This window comes from Drosophila serrata, unplaced genomic scaffold, assembly GCF_035046125.1.
Source record: "Drosophila serrata isolate PLE 108 unplaced genomic scaffold, ASM3504612v1 contig_275, whole genome shotgun sequence".
In the NCBI taxonomy this organism is placed as follows: domain Eukaryota; kingdom Metazoa; phylum Arthropoda; class Insecta; order Diptera; family Drosophilidae; genus Drosophila; species Drosophila serrata.
The window spans coordinates 2408994-2433000 of record NW_028257173.1 but is presented as its reverse complement, the minus strand read 5'-3'; the positions used below and the strand labels follow the sequence as shown (position 1 = coordinate 2433000).

The 24007-nt window shown below is 35.3% G+C and overlaps 4 protein-coding genes and 1 pseudogene across 6 annotated transcripts in view; all 5 read right to left on the bottom strand.

The window, feature by feature from the left end:
- Window positions 1-104: 104 nt before the first annotated feature.
- Window positions 105-1372, bottom strand: LOC110179784 (putative gustatory receptor 36c). The gene is made up of 3 exons (XM_020947397.2): window positions 1324-1372; window positions 370-1124; window positions 105-302 (listed from the first exon to the last, which is right to left on the bottom strand). The coding sequence occupies exons 2-3, from the start codon at window positions 1078-1080 to the stop codon at window positions 150-152; spliced, it is 864 nt and encodes a 287-aa protein (XP_020803056.2). The 5' UTR covers window positions 1081-1124; window positions 1324-1372; the 3' UTR covers window positions 105-149.
- Window positions 1080-6473, bottom strand: LOC110184876 (putative gustatory receptor 36a pseudogene; annotated as a pseudogene).
- A 2862-nt stretch (window positions 6474-9335) lies between these two features.
- Window positions 9336-10171, bottom strand: LOC110184931 (uncharacterized). The gene is made up of 2 exons (XM_020953576.2): window positions 9851-10171; window positions 9336-9786 (listed from the first exon to the last, which is right to left on the bottom strand). The coding sequence occupies exons 1-2, from the start codon at window positions 9864-9866 to the stop codon at window positions 9398-9400; spliced, it is 405 nt and encodes a 134-aa protein (XP_020809235.2). The 5' UTR covers window positions 9867-10171; the 3' UTR covers window positions 9336-9397.
- The window catches only part of beat-IIIa (beaten path IIIa), a 45170-nt gene continuing 31328 nt past the window's right edge, over window positions 10166-24007 (bottom strand). For all 3 annotated transcript variants that reach the window (XM_086835122.1, XM_020953499.2, XM_086835123.1), the window contains exons 4-7: window positions 22754-22889; window positions 13387-13649; window positions 13193-13316; window positions 10166-13120 (exon numbers count right to left, since the gene is read on the bottom strand). In XM_086835122.1, the coding sequence (XP_086691248.1) occupies window positions 13017-13120; window positions 13193-13316; window positions 13387-13649; window positions 22754-22889 (627 nt within the window). In that variant the 3' untranslated portion in view covers window positions 10166-13016. The remainder of the gene's footprint in view (window positions 13121-13192; window positions 13317-13386; window positions 13650-22753; window positions 22890-24007) is intronic.
- Window positions 11163-11759, bottom strand: LOC110184930 (uncharacterized). The gene has a single exon (XM_020953574.2). It carries the CDS (start codon window positions 11757-11759, stop codon window positions 11382-11384), a length of 378 nt encoding a protein of 125 aa, XP_020809233.2. The 3' UTR covers window positions 11163-11381.

Genomic DNA, 24007 nt, shown 5'->3' with positions numbered 1-24007 from the left:
CACTGATCCCAAACAAAAGGTTCTTGATAAGATATAAGATTATAAATGAATAAAACATGTTTAGGCCAGAACATATATATTATAGGTACTCATCAAATTCAATTACTTTAACCCTTTCTTAAGAAGTAAAACATTTATTTAATTAATATTCAAAAGTTTTCCATATCATATTGAATTAAAATTATAGAATGTGTTACAAGAGATCCAAACAAGACCAAGGTTCCGCTTCGTGTTACAGTAAACAATTTCATTATTTCCATTTTTAAAGGATTCCTTATAAATTGCAGCTGTAGGCTTTCAAACTAAAAAAAAATATATAAAATTTTAGCTATAGCTTTCTTTATTTAATTTAAGTCAATAAAAACTTACAGACTGCTCTAGGCGTACATCCAAACCAGAGGCGAATAAAGTTCGTTCCTCCAACAAACGAATCATTTTCCTGTGCCCATCCTGAACACTTAAAGTTGTGAAAAAATTATAGATGGCATCTAGGTAGTAAAAGGTGCACCATATTATGGCAAAGGTAATCGATTTCAAGGTCATTCCCAGCTCAGTATAACCATATTTAAAGGCACTGTAGGTCAGGTAAGTTGTGGCCACAAAAGATAAGTAATAGCCGACATAAACGATCAATCCCTGAATATCAAAGACTTCATACAAATGCTTCAGAATTAACTGGAGCTCATCCTGAACCCTGGCTATATCCTCCACTTGATCCGCCAGGTAACAACATCTGGTCATAAAGGCTCCCCTTCGTTTTTGATAATAGCTCAAGTCCTTGGATTCCTCGATCACTTCTCGCAACTCAATATTAAGCAACTGATAATCCGCTCTAACAAATAGTGTCACTAGAAAATGCTGAGCTATTGCCAGATTGAGAATACTGGACATCCAAAACTGCAATGCCATGCCCAGGAATAAAGTGGAATCCACACGGCCAATAGCTTCCAAGAAGATTGCCATTTGAAAGGAGTCGGTCAGAGAAGCGACCAGGAACTTGCCAAGGATCCTCCAACGAGAATTCCATATCCCCTGCGGTCTGCTCAGGAAAAGTGGGATAAACATTCTGGTTATTTTCATTAGTTTACGCCGTTGCCGCCATCTATTAAGCAATGTGAGGAGTCCTGAAAAAAATTAAATACAAGTATTAACTTAAAACTTTATAAGCATTAATCAATATGATAAAAATGTAAATGAGTGGCTTAAAATTCGGAGAGTTAAAATATAAAAGCCGATATTTTTGGTTCAAAATATATCTTATATATTCCTTTTCCTCCTCTTCTTATCCTCTTTTTAATTAAACTAAACTTAACTTAAACAAACCTGCAGCAATCCTTAGTACAGTCAAAACTATAACAACATATTCGTGCAGTTGGTTGACACTTGCAAAAAATCGAGCTCTTCCAGTAAACTGGAAACACATTAGTATCACAATACATATGTTAACGGTGGCGGTATATAGCGTAGTCAAAGTTGATGTATATACGCGACCTGAACTCCAATCAATCTCGAAATTGCTAACTCCAATTAATTTGCTATAAAAGTAGACGGTCCTCAGCAACAAACCGACCCAGTCAACCATTTCGAAGAACTATCGAAGCGAGAGTAGTAAGGTAAGGTAATTATTCCAAATCGATGAATTTCATAGGCTTAATTCATTTGTTTCCAACAATAAGATCTTGATAAGATACATATGAAGATTGATAAGGAAAAAACAAGTTGGAGTTGTGTGTGTTACACTTTAAGATATCCTTTACCTATCGAATAATATGAATTAATATGTATTAAATTGTATTGTATTAAATTAAGATGATTATAAGTAAAATTTGCTGAGATTACTTCCAAAATTAAAGTATAGGGAAATTGATTTGAGCCTGAATTCAAATTAAGTGAGAATATAATTATAAGCTGGCAGGGTATTTAAATTTTAGTCAGCAGTTTGTAATGTAGTAAAGAAGTCATTTTCGACTCTATAAAATATATATATATTCCTGATCAACATCAAAGTCAGGGTCAGTTCAGAAACTATAGTTGGGTTAAGAAGTCAATATTCGCGAATAATTTTTATTTAAGTTAGGCTCTCTCTTATACAAATTGCTGTATCACTTTAAATTATAATTAAGTAATGCGATCAATTTAAATAAGTTAATTAATTGAAAAAGAAAGATATAAATAGCTGATTCTAGATCTACATAGGCCTGATCCCTCTTATAGCACCTATGTATATATGAAAATAATAATATTGTCATGATTAAGACTTACTGCAGTCGGCATTGCTGAATTCCTTCGAGTGTAGAGTTATATTCTTGGTGACTTCAATTAGGCTCCACATGGCTTCGATGACGTAGTGAGCTTCTCAGGTGATATTTTCTGGGTCGAAGGGCAATCACAATCACTACGCACTATCACTATAGATGTAAACAGTGGGGAGGCCACGGACAGACTGAAGCCGGTGCGGCTGAAGCGGCTCTATTTATACTCTCCCAGTAAAGAGAATAGAGAAAGTAAGAGCGAGAGTGAAAGGGATACCTTCTGAGAAACGCAGAGAGAGATAGAGAGAAAGCGATGCCTCTAGAGCTACACAGAGAGAGAGAGAGAGAGAGAGAGATGCATACAGACAAACACAATTAAGTAACTATGTTCACTAAGTATCAATTAACATTAAGTAACTATGAGCAGTAATTAACACTGAACAGTAAGTATATCTGACCAGTAAGTATCCATGACCAGAAACTAACTATAATCAGTAAGTAACTTTGATCAGTAAGTATCTATGATCAGTAAGTATCTATGACCAGTAATTATCTATGAGCTGTAATTAGCTATGGCCATTAAGTAACTCTGAACAGCAAGTATCAAAGAATATTATGTAACTCTGAATAGTAAGTATCTATAATCATTAAGTAACTCTGAACAGTAAATATCAATGACCAGTAAGTGTCTATGACCAGTGAGTATGTATGATTAGTTACTCACTATGAACACTAATAAACAATGACTTGCAACTTTTGTAACACAACACATTTCTGAGACTTGGCCGGCAGAAGTCACTTCGTTCCGGGGATGTTAGAACCAGTTGGGAATCATATGATATGATGATTAACTTTGAACAGTAAGTATCTATGACCAGTAAGTAACTCTCAACAGTAAGTATCTATGACAAGTAAGTACCAATGATCAGTAAGTATCAATGAACATTAAGTAACTCTGATCAGCAAGTAACTCTGATCAGTAAGTAACCCTGAACTGTAAGTATCTATGACCAGGAACTAACTCTCAACAGTAAGTATCTATGTCCAGTGAGTTCATATGTATGAGCAGTTACTAACTTTGAACACTAATTAACAATGACTTGCAACTTTTGTAACACAACACATTCCTGAGACTTGGCCGGCAGAAGTCACTTCGTTCCGGGGATGTTAGAACCAGTTGGGAATCATATGATATGATGATTAACTTTGAACAGTAAGTATCTATGACCAGTAAGTAACTCTGAACATTAAGTATCTATGACAAGTAAGTAACTCTGAACCGTAGGTATCTATGATCAGTAAGTATCAATGAACATTAAGTAACTCAGATTGCTAGATAACTCTGAACATTAAGTAACGACGATCAGTAAGTATCTATAACCAGTGATTATGTATGATTAGTTACTCATTTTGAACACTAATAAACAATGACTTGCAACTTTTGTAACACAACACATTTCTGATACTTGGCCGGCAGCAGTCACTTCGTTCCGGGGATGTTAGAACCAGTTGGGAATCATAAGCACAGATGTGCGAGATTTGTTTTGGAACAAATTTAAGAGCAAGTTATTTGAATGAAACTATGCAGTTGATCTCCTATATACTTTTACAAGTTTATAAATCGGAGCATGCCAAATCTGTGGACTATATATATACATATATATAGCTGACATAGGAACAATAGGACAATTTATTGGACTATGACCAGTAATTAGCTATGGCCAGTAATTAACTATAAGAAGGAAGTAACTATGAGCAGTGAGTAACCCTGAACAATGAGTATCTATGACCACTAAGAAACTATGATCACTAAGTATCTATGACCAGTAAGTATGTATGATCAGTTACTAAATTTGAACACTAATAAACAATGACTTGCAACTTTTGTATCACAACACATTTCTGATACTTGGCCGGCAGCAGTCACTTCGTTCCGGGGATGTTAGAACCAGTTGGGAATCATAAGCACAGATGTGCGAGATTTGTTTTGGAACAAATTTAGGCTAATTTGATGAAACTATTGAGTTATTCGTCTATTTAATTTTACTAGTATATAAGTCGGAGCATGGCGAATCGGTGGACTATATATACATATATATAGCTGCCATAGAAACGATCGAAAAATTGGAAGAAAAAATATTATAACCTCTCCAGTTTTTAACAGGTTTTTATAAAATTTAGTATATAGCCATTATATATTAATGTAGAATTTTTTGTAAAATTTGTTTAAAAACGGGTAAATATATCATAATATAAATTGAATTAATTATTAATGAGCCAACTATAATATGCAAGAGTATATAAAACTTTGCCCTTCCGAAGTTAACTTCCTTCTTGGTTGAAATTTTATTTAAGGTATTTATAGTTACAAAAAATTACGTATACGCAAAGATGCCATTTTTACCTTGGCAGAGTATTTAATTGTTAGTCAGAAGCTTGTAATTGTGTGAAGGTATCATTTTCGACCCTATAAGTCATATATATTCTTGATCGGCATCAATAACTGAATCGATCTAGCTATCTCAGACAGAAAAAAAATTATACATTTTCTCCAAATATTTAAGGGGTAAATTTTAAAACAAAAAACTATGATTAAAATTTTAATTTTTTAACATTTTAAATTGAGTATGCAGATTTATTAAATAAATAAAAACTAACATGAGAAAGCATTCCGAATTAAAATTACCGCATTTTTGGCTTAGCTATGCACATTTAAGCCTTTGATTTGTCGATAAAGTTGTCATATTAAAATGTTAATAAAAATAAAATAATATTATATAAAAAGTATAATATATTATGGAACGATCCTAATAATTTCTCTCTTATGTTTAATAGTTGTTTGAACTTATTATTTGTTATATACATATAAGTATTTAAAAAAATGGCATTTTAATTTCGTTAATTTTAAAGCATAATTATTAATATTTTTATTGCTGATAATATTCCATATCATATTGAAATAAAAATATTGTATGAGTTACTATGGATCCAAGCATGGCAAAGGTCGAGCTCCGATTTACGCGAAATAATTTCATGACCTGCATTTTAAGGGGATTTCGTATAAGCTGCAACTGAAGGCTTTCAAACTAAAATAGTTACAATAATAATATTAATATAATAATAGTTAATCCCATACGATAACTTACACTCTCTTCTAGGCGAATATCCAATCCATTTGCAAACAGAGTTCGCTCATCCAAAAGACGAATCATCTTTTTATGATCATCCTGGACATTTAGGACAATGAAGAGATTGATCATAGCATCCAGGTAATAGAAAAAGAACCACATAAACGAGGTGATTATATTCCAATGAGTCAGTTCAAATTTCTCAGTACCATTCCTGAGGATACTATAGGTCAGATAAAAGGCGCTCACCGTGGATATATAGTAACCGGAATAAACCATTAAGCCCTGAATGGCAAATATTTCTGAAAGTTGTGTGAGAATTTCCTGAAGTTTACTGTGAACTTTTCCTACATTTTCCAACTTATCCGCAAGGTTACAACACTTGGTCATAAAAGTGCCCTTTCGCAGACGATGATTACTCAGGTGTTTGCTCTCGTTGATCACCTGTTGGAGTTCAATGTTGAGCAGTTGATATTGTGCCCGAGCAAGAAGCATCACCAGAAAGTGATGTGAAAGTGCCAAATTCAATAGATCTGACATCCAAAACTGCAGACATAAAGTAATGAAAACCCCAGAATCTAAAGTACTGATTCCATCCAAAGTAATAAGCATATGCAGCAGGTCTATCATGGAATTGGTAAAGATCTTGATTAGAATAGCCCAGCGAGACATTTGAATCAATTGTGGGTTGGCCAAAACAAGACCAATCACATTTCTAACCAGATTCTGTAAGTCACACCTCCGGGTCCAACGGCTAAGAACCGTAATACTTCCTGAAAAACATAATACAAGAGTAAGTAAACTTAATTTAAGGAAACTATAACTCACCTGCAGCAATCCTCAGTCCAGTCAAAATTACCAAAACATATTCATTCAGTTTATTTGCCGAGGCAAATGCAGTGAAATCAGAACCCTCGTACAGGTAAAAGGCCAAGAAAATCACTATAAAGCCATTGTTAAAAATGGCATAAAGGGTGCTCCTTGCAGTTGAGAAAACACGTCCTGTCTGCCAGTTCAACTCGAAGTTGGAAACGCCAATAAAGTGGCCGTAAAAGTAAGCAGCTTTGAGCAACAAATGAACCCAATGAAACATTTCGGAAAACTAACCCAGCTAACCATATTTCTCCTTCAGTTAAGTTAATTAGTTTGTGACGAGCAGAAAATTTAATTCACGAACAAAATATCTAGATAAGATGGGAGATATATAAAGGTTATTGGTGGTATTTTTGGTTTCGTTGTAATTGTTTCATCAATTTCACTTGTATTTTATAACCGGAGAGTAATTAAAATGTATAATTTAATAGCAGTAAAGGGTGCATTTCAAAACTATTATTATTACTACCCCCGAAACAAGTCGGATGCGTCATGCAGCTTTCCCTTTTAGCCGTCATAAATCAAAATGTCACCGCAATTAAACTTCACACGTATTCACACCCCAAAAAGCACACACAGCAGACACCTCCAGTGAATCATTGATTTTGGTGGGTGAAAAAGGGGTTTATTTTGGGGGGGGGGGGTTTGACCGCAGTTCGTGTTGCATTTCCGTTAGTTATTCATGGTCAATAAGCGTGGCTCAGACAGGGTGGGGGGAGGAAAAACAACAAACACACCGAAACACAGTTGTTATTGCATTAACCAATGTGTTTATGCTGCAATTTCACGCGGTTTTCCACCAACTAATACCACGAAAGGCAGGGGGTTCCCTTTCCTTCGCAGGACTATTGAATAATTTATGCATTTGTTCCGGCCTCATATTATGGCGCTTTATCTCGCCGATTGTAATTTAGTTCATCAATTTAATTTCATTTGCAGTATTACGTTGCAGTTCACTTCAAAAAAATGTTTAATATTTTATTTTAATAATATTATTAAAATTTGAATTGTATTTTATTGAAAATTAGTAAAATGCATTAACTAATTACAGGTATTATATTTGTTGGCATACCCTATATCGACTAAATCGTAGAAAATAATTATAATATCGCTTGTTTTTTCATATATTTTCATGCTGTATCAGTATTTTATTATTATTTATTTATTCATTATTTATCATTTATTTTTTTTCTATATTTATTTGACACAATTAGATATAAAAAGATATAAATTGGTTAATTTTTCCAGTTCAGATCGAAAATTTAAGTTATTGGAGGAAGCCAGCTGATATTCACAACATCGCAGCACCGAAAAACATAAAACACAAAACAAAACATCCCAAAAACATCGCCGCCCCCAGAATCGTGGAGCAAAACCTCCCTCTCCCGGTGGCTTTTTGAACTTAGTTGCTCCACCTACCGATGTTAAAGTTCGGTCAATATCGATACTCAGAATACTAGATCGATACTCAGCCATCGTCTACTAGCCATCGATACTAGCAATCGAAATTAGTACAATTATTACAGCCGGGCAGAACAGACGTAAAAGTAAGACAAAAAAAAGAACGAAAAGACCTCCGCGCCGGTAAAATGTGAAATAAATAGAAAACAGCACAGTAAAAAGAGTGGTAGGTGCCAAAAGTGCGTGAAAACAGCGAGCCCCACAGTAAAAAAGGTAAGTAAAGTGGGAGCAGCGGAGCCGGACTCTTGTTTTTGTTTTTTAATTCATTATAAGCCCAAGATCAGTGAATTATTTGTTGGCTGATTCCTTTTTGTTGTTTTTTTGGATGTGCAAGTGCAAGAAATATGAAGGAAATGTGTGTGTTGAGTGTGTGTTAAGTGTGTGCAACGCCGTCGAAAACGTAAAAGGTCTTTTTCGTTCTATTTTTTTGTCCGCGTTTCGCTTACAAATTCGCCGTTGGGATCTAGCGCAATGCGCAATCTATGTGGGTGAGTGAAACAACACTACTTTCTTATTTGCTTTATCCTCGAGGTTCGCTGCCCATGCGCTCGTCAAGCTTTTTCTTCTGTCTTTATCTGGCTCTCGCGGTGAAGGGTGGAACCTAAGAGCGGGATAGGATCCACTCTTGTGGCTCTCAATTTTGGCATGTGGGCAGGTGGATTAGCTTTTTATTTCTTGGCCGTTGGTAGATCTTCGAATTTGAAAAAATGCCGACGGGCTAGCGGAGCTTTCTTTTACAAAGCTCTATTTTACTATACATATACATTTACATTTAACATGTAATATTTTATATGCTTTGATCAACAGTAATTAATTATATCATATTTATAAATGTTTTATACATCCCTTATTTTTATTTATTTCTTATTTCCTCTGATACTTTATTTAATTATTCATGACTTTTTTAATAAACTATTTTTGACAAATGTAAAAGTACATATTTCTTTTTTTTTCAATAAGTATAATTATAAACTAATTAAAATATCTATGTGCATTGGTTTAAAAACTGCTGAGGTTGTGCAAAAAGGTAGCTAAAATTGGGTATTGCACGAAATTAACGCCACCGGGTAAGCATGTGCGTGGCACTTTTATCAAATTTACGCTTATTGCATTTTAATTAATTATAAACAGGTAATTATGGTAAACAGACTGTGGGCCACCGCCGTCCCATAAAAACGAGACTTACAAACATTACCAATTTACGAGGCACCAAAGTGCCACCCTGGGTCGCGTATAATGTATATATAAAATTAATTTAAAACACGCCACAAAAACCCTTCGCACCCGTCCCCCGGAAAAGCCATTTCCATGGATCTCCGCTGGTTTACTGCAGTTTTTAGTGTCTCTTTGTAGTCGTTCCAATGCCTAAATGTTTCCGCCATAAATTTCCTGCATAATGCGCACAAGTGTTGATAATGTGTGAGTGTGTGTGCAAAGCGGGATAAACGGGGGCAATTGCTTAATGAATGATTTAAAAAAAAATGAAGGGTTTCAAAAAAGTGTTTTCCAATTCTAGAGAACTTCCAGAACAAATAGGAGTTAGTTAAAAGCAGGAAATAAATAACCAAAGCGGTTAAATAACATAAAAATCATATAAATCATGTTGAAAATAATCTAGAAATTATAATTTTCGATGTGTATATTTTTCCCATTTACCAAAATAATAAGAAAACATTTAGAAAATTAATTTTGTGAATCCATGCAGTGGAATAGATGAGATGGCCGAACACTTCCATATATTCCATTGGTCGTCTTGGGAACTTTGTACCCTGCTAAATGGTCCATGGAAGGATCCGACCTTCGTTTTGCCTTTTTAGCAGGAGTCAAATTATCCTTAGTATATTTCTTATGAAGACGATTCTTTTTCGCATAGTACTCGAACATTTCTGCTCCGTATTTCTCAATACAATCGTTAAATACCACGGATATTTGAGCGTACTCCATCGCCTGAGCTTCTGGAAACCAGGCACTGCGTCTATTCCAGGTGAAACGGGTTTGTGCGATCTGACTACGTACCGCACGGTGTTGCAAGAGCTGATCCACAAATGTGATCTCGGGATCTGCTGGGTTTACTAGAAAAGGGAAGCCAGTAATTACACTAAAGCGAAATATAATCATATTAATATATATACCTACATGTTTTTCTATTCATTTTGTTGTTTATTTGATTATTTCTTAAAGTAAAAATATTGTAGTCTCTTTTAGGGTATGACAAATGTATGAATTGCCTGCTATGTCTGCATAAAAATATATTTTGTTCCAACAACTAATTCTAAAAACGCAAAATATTTTTTTAATGTAATAATTAGCATAACAAAACAAGTACTAATTTAAAAATTGGTTACCAAAAAGTTCAATGAAGCAATGAAAATGAAAATAAATGAAAAATAAGATTGCCAGTCAACCGGAAACGAAAATGCATTTCTCCTTTATTTTAAAATTCAAACTCCCTTTTTGCTTGTTATTTTGACTTAGTTTATTTCTCATTTTCATGTTTAGTTTTACAAACTAGGTTGTTTTTATTTCTCCGTTAAACATTTAATGTTAGTAATACTTACAAAAAAAATTATGGGTAAATGAAATGTTAACAAAATTCTCTAATGAAGGTAAATGGAGGAAGGTTTAGTTCTCTGACTTTTGCTACAATCAACCAGGTAGTTGAAGTAACCACCACTTGTTGACATTGTTTTCGTCATTGTTTTCATGTTGTTATTTTTTATTATTATTTGTAAATTTACAACACGCACAAGAGATTCGCTTAGATCTAAAGTGGAGTTTATGCTTAGAGAGTTGCCGAGGATTTCTTTATGCTTAGATTCTAGGTAAATTTGAGTTCAAACATTGCTGGCTATGTACAAGAAACACTCGTTTTTGGCTAAGTTTGAGGGGGGGATCTTTACTCTCCTCCCCCCGTCTGGGGCCAGTCGTCCATCAATGCCAAGCTGGGCGGCTAAATTGTCTAAAATGTGTGCAAATTAAGCCGCGACCTGCAGCTGTTTGGTTGGCCTTTTGTAAACAGTTTTCGATCCCACAATCGAACGGCCTTTGTATGCAAATGTATTGCATTTCCCACGCCCATTTGAGTTGGCAAAACATGCAATATATTAAGCCCTTCTTGCATGAGTCATGAACTCTTTCTTTTTATTTGGAATCGAGCGCATTCGAATGTGGTTTGTTGCCACCTTTTTGCATGTCTCACAATTTCCACCTTCTTGGCTCTGACTCAGTTTAAGCCGAATTAGCATAAGCCAAAGGATTAGTATCATGCACGGGGCTAATTTCTCATGGGGTAAAATTTAGGACTCTGTTTTTTCAAATGGCTGACTCAACAGACACGAATGTTTAAGCTACTGAAAATTGCTGAACCATAAAAGTAATGCTCTTGACAATTTCGTATCTGCGTTTAAATCTTTTAAAGAATTAAACATTAATTAATAAAAACATTAAATAAGAAATAAACAATTTATTTACAACTCTATTCGATTTTATTCCAGGTTTTCACTATAAAGATTTCCCCAGATTCAAATTTGAATTTAATTGAATTCTATAAATCAATCTGAAATGAACTTTATAGTGTAAGCCTTGCATAATGCTAATTTAATGAATTTTTTTCCTTCTCTCAAATGCCGTTAAAATGAATTAAAGCCACAAGAAAGTGTTATTCAGTTTAGGGAAAACAATAGGCAAGTTTCATAGGTTTAACCCTTCCGTATTCCCCATTTGTAGTACGAGATGCCCGGCAGTTTTTCATGTGTTCCATTGAGATCTCCGAGTCCCGTCGCCTTCGCTCTATTTCTGTCTCGGTGTAGATCAAAAAATCCTCCCTGAGACGATTTCGCCTGGCATAGTATTCGAAATTATCGTTCCCATATTTATCCAAACACTCTGCATAGATCTCGGCATATCGATTATAAAATGAATTCTGTGCATTCACAAACCAAGAGCATTGCTTTTCCCAGGTGTCCCGGGTTTTCTCAATCTGGCTACCAACACACCTGTGATGCAGCAGCTGATCAGTGAATATAACTTCCTCGTTCATCTTCATGATTGCGGCTGATATGTGTTGTCCTTTTTTTATATATTTATTTAATTTTTAGTTTTTTTTCTTTTAGTTTTTGGAAGTGTGTTAACGGCTTGAGATAGTCATTTGTATTGATTTTAAGTTGGGAAATGATTATGAAAGCAAAGTAAAGTTTGAAAGGAAACAGAAAGCAGACGATATGAGGTTATAATAATTATTAAAATAATTATTTTAACATAAACAATATTACATTCCCTTGAACGAATTAAGTGCCATTTATTTCAGATTGTTTTAAATTCAGTTTGAGCCTTAAGTTTTCCCTGGAGCTTTATTAGTTAATACTACCAAAACATATCTACCAGCTTGACATTGATGTGGCATAATTACATTCAGTTACACACACATTTAGATTCGAGACTTTTGCCAAAAAAATTTCGCAGTTTTAAACTTATTCAATCCTTGGCCTTTTCTCTGTTTATTTACAGCTTTTAAATTTTTCTTATTCTTAAATATTTCTCTTTGAGGATTTTGTTGGAATGCAAACGTATGTCTTGCTTACTATTAGTTTAAACTTATATTTAAGTATTGATATTACATTATGGGTTATTTTCCTAATTTTCTCTCAGTTTTAAAGACCTTTTTTGCTTTACAATTTTTCTTACACTTGCTTACTTTCTTAACCTAGCCGCTTGTTTTAAATTGTTTGCAAAGTTTTGCATTGGTTAATGTTTTAGCTTTGATTTTGGAGTCTAGATTAAAGTGCAAATATGTATTTTTTTACAATTAAAATGCTTTTTGTTGCGCTTGATATGGTTGACAAAATGCGAGAAAGGAAGGAAACAGTTGACTCAAAATGAAATTCTACCATGCTTCTACTTCCCTTCGTTTTTTTCAAAATGAAGAAAATATCACAAAAAGGTCAACGAATTTTCTGCCTAAACAACGAGTTCCTTAATTCTATCGATAATGGCCTAAAAGTTACTAATAAATATTTACATTTTCTTAGCCTCTGCTTAAATGCTCGCATTGAGTAGTTACGATTCCCGATACTTTCGGCCTAATATCTGTCTTTTAATTTGGGTTAATTTCCCACATATTTCATGCACACATACACATATCGATTGAATTTCGAATTTTAACCAAAAAAAAAGGATATGTTTTAAGTAATGAATTTTGGTTTCTGTCTCAAAGATTTTTTTGGCATAGGATATGTCTTTTATTTTCAAACTGTTCTGCCAGCGTAATGGGTCTTAGTCCTTGCGATCCTTATTCTTGGGATAGTTAACTGTCTCGGGGCCAGGTCCAGTAGTTTTGAAAAATCAGCAGCAGGAATAATGGAGGCAATAGTGAAACGACTTGGGAAGGCAGCTGGGAAGATGCTCCACCTGTTTGAAAGAAAGAAGGTTAATTAGATTTAAATTCTCTTAAGGAATTATATATATTATTTAAGGATGTACCAATTGTACTGGACTTGGCGGCCACAGTTTCCCGAGATTCCAGGGCCGGTGCCCTCTGCTGGCGATCACTTTCCACACTCTCCTCATTGCTCTGCAGATATAGTGAGCTGATCTTGGCCACGCACTGTGGGAATTCATTTAAAAATTAATTAATTTATTTATTAATTAATTAAAATTGTGATTATATATCTCACCTTTAGCTTCATATCGCCGTGCTTGAAGTGATAGGCTCTTACTCGAAACTCCAGACCGAGTCGGGCCATTTCTAGCCCATCGCGATTTACAACGACCTTGTCGTATTGGCGCAGGTGCGTCTTTTGCACCGGTTCTCCGTTAATTAGCCAACTCAGGTGACAGACGGGCTTGGACGGCGATGAGGTGCAATTCACGCGGACGGTGTCACCGATTTGGTAACGCGGCTGTCCGCCAGTTATCTTCGGTCCGTGATTAGGAGTCACTGAAAACAAAAAAAGGAAAACGATTTTTAAAAAATTTAAAAAGGAATTATGACGAACTTAAATTAAATAAGCAGTATAAAAAAGCTGAAGTTGGAATAATTTAATAATTCCCATAGAGTCATAGCATTCATAATTCCTTAACTTTATTTTAAATCTTAAAGAAGGGGATTGTATTCTTAATAGCAAATTTTTCATTGCACCTTTGCTGACGCAGCAGGAAAAGCTTTCATTTTCACATTTTCCATTCATTTTCCACAAAAGCTCTTGACGGTTTGCGGCAGGAATGAAAAGCTAAACGAGCTTTTTCCTTCAGTTAATTTCTTTAAAAATTAAACACAGGATCATGTTCAAAAATTTAAAATAAAATAAAAACGTTAAATTACTCAAATTTTTCAGAAAAAAATGAAAGGGTAATTAAGGTGTATTAATTGTCAATTAATTTTTTTACATTTTTGTAATATTTTATTATTATAGTAGTGCCCAGGGGGCTTTAAAAAAAATTCCTATGAAAAACGAATTAAAAGTAACTATAACAATAATAAAAACATACATAATTTCATATGTCTTCTCCCATATTATTTTAAGTTAATAGCATGAAGTAAAAGTTGCTCATTGTTTTTAAATCGTTTTTCTAAACATTCCACATCTTCATCATTAATAAATTCCACAGCTTTTACTATTTTGTTCAATTAAGTATTTTTTTGCACTTTAATTAAATTTCCCTGGACTCCAGAGCTCCCTCTTCGCCTATATGTTAGTACTCCCACGGCTATACCTTGATCTCCTCCTTGGCAGTCTCGACTGAGCTCAGTTATTTAATTTTAATGAGCCGGGGAAATTGAATATTTCCTAGACGTGAACTAGCTGGCCATTTCAGGCAACGTCCTGTATGTTCCCTTTTCCACATTCTCCACTACCCTAGGCTTTTTATACCCTTAGAAAAGGTATTTTAATTTCAGTCAGAAGCTTGTTTCTTCGTAAGGAGTCATTTGCGACCTTATAGATCATATATATTCTTGATCAGCATCAAAAACTGAGTCGATCTAGCCAAGTTTTAAAGAAAAAAATTTTGATAAATTTTTTCATAGTTTTATCATTTTAAAATTGACAAAAATGTACGAAAAAATTTGAATTTTTAAATATTTTAAATTGAGTATGCAGATTTAATAACCCAATAAAAACTAACATAGGAAAGCTTTCCGAACTTAAATAAATGCATTTTTGGCTTAGGTTTGGGTAAATTTCTTTGCAAGGGTATAGTGATTTCGGTTTCCGAAAATTACCTTCCCTTCATATTTTTATTATTTTATATCCAGCATCGCTTAGTTGCCCCACTGCCCCATAAGTGTAATGGAAAAGATGAGATGGGGAAAAGGCCGTTTTCCTTCTGGAGGCTGGCCAAAACATTCTGAAGATTTATGTGGAGATTTTCGCCAGAAATGCGATGCGGGGGTGGTGGCCAGAAAAACAAGGAATCAGGAGGAGAAAAGGACTCTCGTTTTGGGGGCACATGAAATGCTTATTCAAAGTTTATTTGGCCATGTGTGTTAGCCTGACCTGCAGGGTTTCCCACACTTTTGTGTTGGTGTTCGTTTTTTTTTTTTTTTGTTTTCTCACATGTAAGTGTATCTGTGAATGTGTTTTGGGAAATTTATACGGGATGAGGGGGGAAGGGATGAAGGGGCCCATCACCCACGCCCAACGCCTTTTGGCCATATTTCCTAAGCATAAATGAGTTAACATAACAATACATGGCTGGAACTAAAGCCGATGTCTAGACACTCTGAAAATATAGGTTTGATATCTTTAAAAGTAGATTCTTCACCGATTAATAAAACTATATTAATTTTAATTAATGTAAAGTAATTACAGAAATTTTACAATTGGAAAGCTTTCGCTGATTGCTTTGGATTTTATAAATGTTTAAACTTTTTTTAATTTAATTGAAACTTAACTTAAAACTGTTTTTCTTTCAAAAAGTAAATATGCTAAAAATGTATAAGTTTAAAAAAAATATATAAATTATTACTCTCCTTGAGTTACTACCATATTTTTTGCATTGTCTTCCACAGCTACCTCTTGATTCTTCTCCATACGATTTGTCCATGAATGTACAGAAATAAAAACCAAGTCAAGTGGCAAAACAGGACCTGAATCAGGACTCTTCTCTTCTCTGGGGGCTGCCCATGTCCCCTTTATTCCTGCATTCCCTTCACCTCCAAGTCGAATGTGTGTTTTCTGTATGCATTAAAAATATTCCCTCATACCAAAAATGAACCAAAAAAAAAAAAATCGAGATGAGATATTTTCATCCTCATAACATTTGTTGCTGCTGCTGCTGTGTGTATATGTGTGGATGCCATAAAATAAAATTAATTTTTAATGGTTTCAAAAAATTAATTTTCCTTAGAAAGTGCAGAGTGTTTTTGTTGGGTTTGCTTTTGTTTTGTTGTGGGTTTTTTGGTCAGTTTGTAGCTGGATTTTGTGAGGTCCAGTCTATACACTAAAAACATTATTGCTTTTAATAGAGAGACTAAAGAAAGGGTATATCTGACTCTATTATTATCATTATATTTACTTATTTAATTACTATTTTTAAAGGTTAATATTTGTGGTTCAAATCAATTGATTGGTAGGAGAAATATTTTTCTTTGAGTGCCTGAGCAGGTTGCCCTTATTCGGGATTGAATTTCTCTGTTTCGTTTGCTTATTTGTAATTTATAAAGTAAAGCTTGGCTCTGCTTTGGTTCTCCACTCTGCCATGTAAACTTAATTTTCTCAGGGAAACCATTTTTCCAGGGGGGAGAGAGAACAGAGTAAAAGAACTCTGTACTAAGGCAAAATGAAAGCAATCCTTAAAATTTGGCTTGAAGAAATGCATTTTTGATAAACGCATTTCGCTTTGTTGGCATTTCTTTTCTAAGAACTAAGTTGTAGTTAGAAAATTCACTTATACTGATAAAAAGAAATCAATCAAGTGCTCATTTTTATGTAAATTAATAAGCAAAATCATATGATTATCATATCAATTATCTGAATTCTGTTAAACCCTTCTCCTGGCTTAAAGAATCCTTAACTTGGCTCACCTTTCTTGGAATTATTTTTGGAATAATTGTTTATATATATTTTTTCCAAGCATTTTTTAAGTCAACGCCTTATTGTCGCACTTAAATTTTATTCTGTGAAGACAAAGCCAGCGGAGAGAGAAAGAGTGCCGACGGTGGAGGGAAAAGGACACGTATGACCCTATGAGTTGGCAATTTATTTCGGCCAGACTTAGCACGCAACGATAAAGGACACACACACGGGGAACAAGGGGGAAAAATCAGAGCAGATGGGGAGGAAAATTGTGGGTTCTTTTTGGGTGAAAAAAGCCGCAGGGCACAGGACCTGCAATAAGCCGAAAACTAAAAGCTAAGAGGGAAATGGCCGAATGTCGAATGGCCACATGCCTCAAGTATACTTTCAGCATTTTCCCATGACTAAGCAGTTTCTGCAGCCGAAGAGAGCGGAAAAATAAAAGGGGGTTGGGGATATATACTACACCTTTTGTGCAGTAGCCAGATAATAAAAATAAGTACAAAAATGTCTGAAGCACTTCACAGCAACAACATGCACAAGAATAGAAAAACAAAAATAACAGTATTTACAACCAAGAGATACAGTATCTAAAATTCTAAATGGAAGATAGAGATACCCTAGGAATCTAGATTCCCAGATTTATTTTTTAGCATGTAAAGCTTCATAAACAAACATTTATTGATGTATATTTCCTTAAAGTGTTAACAAAACATGATCGTTTATTGTTTGAAATCTGTTAAAAGTATCTAAACATTGTAGGGTTCCCTTAACCAATTTATTTATTGCTGTAAATAAGCCCTACTTTCAATACATTTATTACAATTTTAAAAGTTCTTAAATCATCTTTTCTTTAAAAAGTATATAAATATATTTATTCAAGCTAATATACCCCCAATGATAAGTGGAGCAACCAGAACGAGGACAACTACAGTGAGTACTGTAAGTGGGCGTCATTTCATGTTTTTTTTTCCTGCTCAGCTGGTGGTCTTCTTGTAATATGCTGCGGTATATTCTTTTTTTCTTGTTGTTACCTGTCAAACCTCCCCTTTTTTTTTGGCTTGAAGCGCACTTTGCAGCTTCTTCTTAGCAGGTGATAAGCCAGGTCAGGTGGCTGGGATTTTGGCAATGAGGGCTTTTGGTAGATGGTAGATGTGGCCCATCCCTCCAGGCATTCACCTGTTCTATTTGCAGAACAACTGTAGACGACTTCCCGCCGGAGTGAGTAAGTGTGGATTATGCACATGTTGAGCCTTTGTCTTTTAAGTGGTTCTACCCCCCTTGTCTTTTTTACTTTTTTAATTTTCCGTCTTTATATTTGTCTAACAAAAAAAGTTTTAATAAACATTTTCCACCATGATTTACACTTTGTTATATGAAATTTATGCAACTCAATAGTATATGCCAGTGGTGTTGCAGAAAGGAAAATGTTAATGGTGATAATAAAATTATGTAAAAGAGCCATTTGAAGACAAAGAGATAATGCACATGAAGATGACACTATTTTAGCTTAAAATATGATCAAGTCCTGTGAGTCCTGCATTTCTATAATATATTAAAGATATTTAGTTCAAGAATAAAGAAAAATAGAAGAAACTATTACGAAAATAAACAAAATTGATTCGATTAGAAAAAGAAAATAAAGAATGTTGACTTAAAAGTGAAAAGTCTTTCGATCTTAAACGAATAAACATATTGAATTAAAGATAAACTATATTAAAAGTACTTAAATATAAAGAAATCATCAGATTTTAATCATTTGTAAGTAAGTGATAATGTATAAAACTGCGACAGTTTTCCTCAGTAATGAAGCACTCCAGATGTACTTCAGTTGCCACTCGACTTTTACATTTTACTTCCACATTTTTCTCTCCATGTTTTCACTTGTCCCTCCAGCCTGCTTTTCGCACTCCGTTTCATTTTCCCCCCTGCATCGACACTCGCTTGCCCCACGACATTTCTCGTTTGTTATCTTTAATTTTGCATATGGCAACGATTTTTAATGCACGATACCGAGTACCGAGTACAGAGGGTCCTTTTCCCTTGCCGCATGGATCCTTCGCATGAGTTGCGGCATGTTTGAGTTAAGACAACATTACAGTAACCGTTACTTCCGCGGCTCTTCCATATCCTCATCTGCATCGAACTCTCCACTGTCCCATTGTGTGTGCTTATGTTCACAGAGAGAGAAAAATTTTGATACTACTTGTACATTTAGATTACAAATATTTAATTGTAAACAGAATATCATGAAGTTATCATCGATAACTGAAATAAATCTTGATACAATATTTGAAAGGGATTAAAGACAAGAAAGCTTAATAATAGGAATAAGAATTTTTGAATAAGGATCTAATAGAAATAAGTATTTTTCCTCTAATCAATCGTATTAAAACGAATATACAGCTTAATTAAGTCAAAACTCGCATGTTTTTCAAACAAATGAATTATAATCAATGTAAAATATTAATATTACAAAATTATCTTTAACTAATTAAAGTTTGAACATTATTTCTTGTGCATCTGTTGCGTATCTCGCGTTGGTTTTATAATTAATGAGCACGCAAGGCTCTCAGCGGCTGGCACATGTCCTGTGCTCCACTGGCTCCCTCTTTCTGCCCATCCCTGTTTTCTGTGTGTCTCTCTGGATTCTCATCCCGGTCCTGAATTTATGGTTAAGTGCACTTTAAGGGACAAACACATATATAACTCACTTTTCCCGCTGAGTTTCTTCGCTCCTCGACCTATCTCTCTCTCCTTTTTTTTCCATCTCGGACAGACACACATATAATGTGATCGCTTATCGATTTTACAATATAAAAAAGCAATTGCCTGCATAAAGGACCCCTTACTTACAACAGCAAGCAAAACCTCCCACTGGCAAGTAAAGTTGAATGTGATTTTTATGAGCTATGAGGGTGGGCCTCACAGGGGGGAGAAATGAGGTCTTCTGCCATAATATTTATTGTAGCTCCCTGGCCTGGTCATACTAATGAGCTGTAAATTATCCAAAAGGAGGTCAAAGGCAAAGCTTTTACTAAAGTTTAAGGCATAGGAATTTGTGAAAACAATAAAGGAGATTGTAAAGTGAAGTTAAGGTTGCTAGAAAATTACTATAAATATTTAATTTGATCCATTTAATATTTATTTATTAGTCAGATTTAACTTTGGTTAATATTTTAATAGAAATCATAATTTAAGGCCGCGAAAATCCCATCTTTTGGGAATTTCTTCGTCATCACAAATGTTGTCGCATGACACTTTACGATCGCTAAATTAACATTGGCAACTGCCTTTGGGGACAGTCGGCTTTCACTGGAGCATATTTTATGGTTCACTTGCATTAGCAGAACGAGAAAAACCCCCGCCAAATCCTCATTTCCCCGATGGTGCTGACACAGTTGTTGATGATTATGCTTCATCCTACTCAACTTTTGTATTTTTTCCCCTTATTTTGTTCAAGTTGCAATGCCCACAATACAGTGAATACCCAGACTTATGCAATATGCATTTTAAAGGGAAATTTATAAATAGATAAACAGTCTACTTTACTCATAACTATATATATATATATAAAAGTAATCTTATGCATTTAGTTAGTAAAATAGCTTAATTTTTTTAAATAAAGATTATTTTTCAATGCAACTGAATGACTTTCGAGTGCCAGGACTCACTGTATCTATTCCTTCAAACTCTCTTTTATTCTTCCTACATTTTTTTCCTGTTTTTCCTTTGCGACTTTGGTTCGAATATCGTTCAATTTGGCTGCCCAGACACATTGTTTAATATGCAAAACCATTTCCCATTTCCCCAACATTCCGATGCGCCTTCGAGGGGTGAGCGAGCGCTAAGGGAAATGGCCAAAAGGAAAATCAGCATGAAATGTGCTTAGTGCGTGGGCGAGGGTGTGGGTGTGGCAGTGGCAGTCCTTTTCTGTGCGATGTCCTGCTCCTTGTTGCCATAAGTTAATGCAGGTTTCTGCCCTCGGGGGCCTGCGGCTTTCATTGATGATGCTGGTGCTGGTTTTAGGAACGTAACCGGTGATGCTTTCACAGTATGTCCCCAGGGGGATTCCCCCTCCCTGCTTCTACTGCTTCCCTTGCACATATTGATAACCGTTTGATTCTTTTATGAGTTTATAAATTTCTGATTAACTTGAGGCGCAGTTGGAAAACTTGATTTGGTTTGCTTGAAAAGTTCGATACAGGAAGTGTAGAAAAGAGTGCCTGGAGTTATATGCAGGAAAAGGAAGAATAATCGAAACTAGGATACATTTTTCAATACATAAATAGAGAACAACAAAAGATTTGTATATATAACATAAATTTATCTTTTATATATATCTTTTAAAATAAATATATATATACTGCATCATTAATATCTCACTGGTTGTAAATAGTCATGACTTTTCTCAGTGCATTCGTTATCCTTCACATTCAATGTATGTAAATGGTAAAAGGATTCTTCTTTCTATTCTAGTCAGCCTCTGCCAGATGGTGCCTTTGTCTTAGCCCAGTTTTTTACCACTTGAGAGTCGGACATGAAAACATAATTTTACTTCAAAATTGCAATGACAGTGGCAGCCAAGCTCCGCCCACCTCCGCCCATCGCCGCCCACCAGCCACGCCCCTTCACTGTACCCACATGTGCGCCTTTTGTTGGCGCTACGCCGACTTCAAAACTGCGAACGTCGACTGCAAAAATTCCATTTCAATTGTTTGCTTGGATTATGCAGTTGTATTAAGAGCAGTAGGGTGGTTCACAAAAAAATAATACAAAAATATAAAGGAGAGATGGGAACACTGTACAGTCTAGGGTTGCCAAGGCGAAAAGCAAAGAAAAGCGGAACAAAAAAAAAAAAAAAGAAGGAAAATGCGAGTGAAATCCTTTAAAAAAAAGCAAGCGAACAAGGGGAAACCTAGTGAGTTTACAAGGAGCCTGGGAGTTGAGACGACGACTCGACAATGCCATTTGCAACGCATTGCCATGTTGCATGAATTCCATTTACGGACTCTGCAACTGCGACTGAAACTGGAGAACGTATAGTTGAGAATGGCGACCGGAGATTGGGGGACTGGAGACAAGAGACCTGAGACCAGAGAACGGAGAACGGAGACCTCGGAGGCCAGGTGAAACACCTTCGCCGCCAGGTGCACTTTAAGTTGTTACCCATTTGCGGTAGCAGTTTGCCAGTTGAATGGGGAGAAAAACCCAAGGAATTAAATTTCATTAAGATGATTAATGCGCTCTTAAGGGGATGAGATTTATAGAGATACTTTTAAGGAAAGATTCTTAAGGAAAAGGGTTAAAAATCTAAAGATATTTAAGAATATCGGATAGTAACTATAATAATAATGTGTGTAATATGCCAAATATTTACTGTAAGCAATATATCAAGCTCATCTTTTTACATTTTGTCTTATTAAAAAGTATTTTAAAGTTAAACTTAAACCGAAAATCCCCCTCATACGTTACCGCATTTCTTGTATCCAATTAAAGATATCTCTGTCTTGTCAATCTGCAAAAAGAAAAGAAAATACCCCTCAATATTCCATCCCGCATATGCAATGGAGGGGGGAAGTCCTTGTACAGTCCATGTGCCATCAAAGAGTCCTTGACAGGGAGCTGACAACCTGCATGCAATTTACATTCAGCAGCCTCAGATTTCAGTTGCTTCGCATGCGTTTTTAAATGCTTTTTTCCCCTCATTCCGGTGACAGAAGTCTTCTGCCTCGTCCTCTCTGTAGTTTTTCCTTCAACTTGCCACCGTCAATCTGAGTGGGCTGCCATTTGGCCCCCGCTCTTTATCCACTCCCAACAATTATGTTGCACATTCCGGATACAGAATACCCTGGAGTTCCTGCACCACTTGCCACTGTCATTCACAACATTGTTTGGCTGCTGCCCGGCACTATTAGCATTTTAATTAAATTTTCTGCTGTCGCCTCTATATATTTTTTCTTTACCCTTTCCTTGGATCTGACCCACTCCTCCTCATCTGGCATATTTCTTAAGTTAAACTCACCCACAACGGTCATGGTCTCCGACTCTGAAACGGTGTTGAATGCAGGCGCCTCGCCGGATACTTCGCACCGATATAATCCGGAACTTTGTAATGTAACGCGTCGCAGGAGAATCTGAGTGTCCGATGAGTTACGCAGCTAAGGAAAAGAATAAAACATCAAGCATAAGATTCAAGTAATTTGATTCTAAGTATTTATAATAAGTAGTTAAAGGACAAATTAAATATTCATAGAACAAAATGTACTTTTTTGTAATAAGATTTAGATTTGGGAGTAAGGTTGCTTTTAAGGTCACTAATCAGGAAACAACTCAGTTTGTTCTATATTTTATAATCTATTCAAAAAGCAAAATCCAAAATGTACTTTCTTCCAGTGCAAGAACTTGGCGAGATAAATTGTCCAAAGATGAATCGACACAAAATCAAATGCAATTAGAGTTGAAGATTTTTCTATGGATGATTTTTAACATTCACAAACTCTCTCCACAAAATGAAGATTGATGATCACAGGGAAAACCCAACACAGTTTATTATTAGTTTAGCTGGACAAGCCTCATCCTCTCTCTCTCTCAAAGAATGTAATTTTCTCAAGAACCATGGATAAGAAATCCTTGAAAAAGAAAATAGAACGGAAAACAAAAGTCATAAAGCCAAAAGTCGGAAAATGAAATATCTAGAAACAATCGTACAGGAGTCTGAATAAAAGATGCGAGATACGCATGTGAGGAATGTTGTAAAAGTCACTCCAACCAGTTTTCCCTTTTTCTCGTTTTTCCCTGGGCAACAATTGCAGTCAAGTCAAGTTCTTTAAGTTGCAGTTTTATTATCACACAAACACACACCACATGCAGCAGAAAGTTTCATTTGATTCGAGCAAATTTTTATGAAAATTCTTTGCCTTTCCCTCGCTTTATGCTTTTCCTCGGCTTTTCCCTTCGCCTTACTCCAGCGTAAACAATCACAAAAGTCACGTTCAACATTATTTTTGGTTTGTTGCTTGTTTTTCTGTTGTCGTTTTTGCCACAGCACCCATCTCTCTGTCCCCTTAAAATGATTGTGGGACTGGCTTTTGTTTGTTGGCTTCTTGGCAGTACTTAAGCCGATTCTTCTCTGGCCATGTCTTCGTCTTTTTGCCAATTCTTTCGGCACGCTCAACTTGTCAGCACCCCCATTGAAAAATTTCCTCTCCGAAAGGATGCGAGGGGGGACTGGGGACTGACTGGTCTCGCCAAAAAACCAAATCTAGCCACAATTCAA

Coding starts and splice junctions, on each gene's coding strand:
- LOC110179784 (XM_020947397.2), bottom strand. CDS start 1,080: ATGAAAATAACCAGAATGTTTATCCCACTTTTCCTGAGCAGACCGCAG. Junction 303..369: donor ATGTACGCCTAGAGCAGTCT/GTAAGTTTTTAT, acceptor ATTTTTTTTTAG/TTTGAAAGCCTACAGCTGCA.
- LOC110184930 (XM_020953574.2), bottom strand. CDS start 11,759: ATGAAGATGAACGAGGAAGTTATATTCACTGATCAGCTGCTGCATCAC.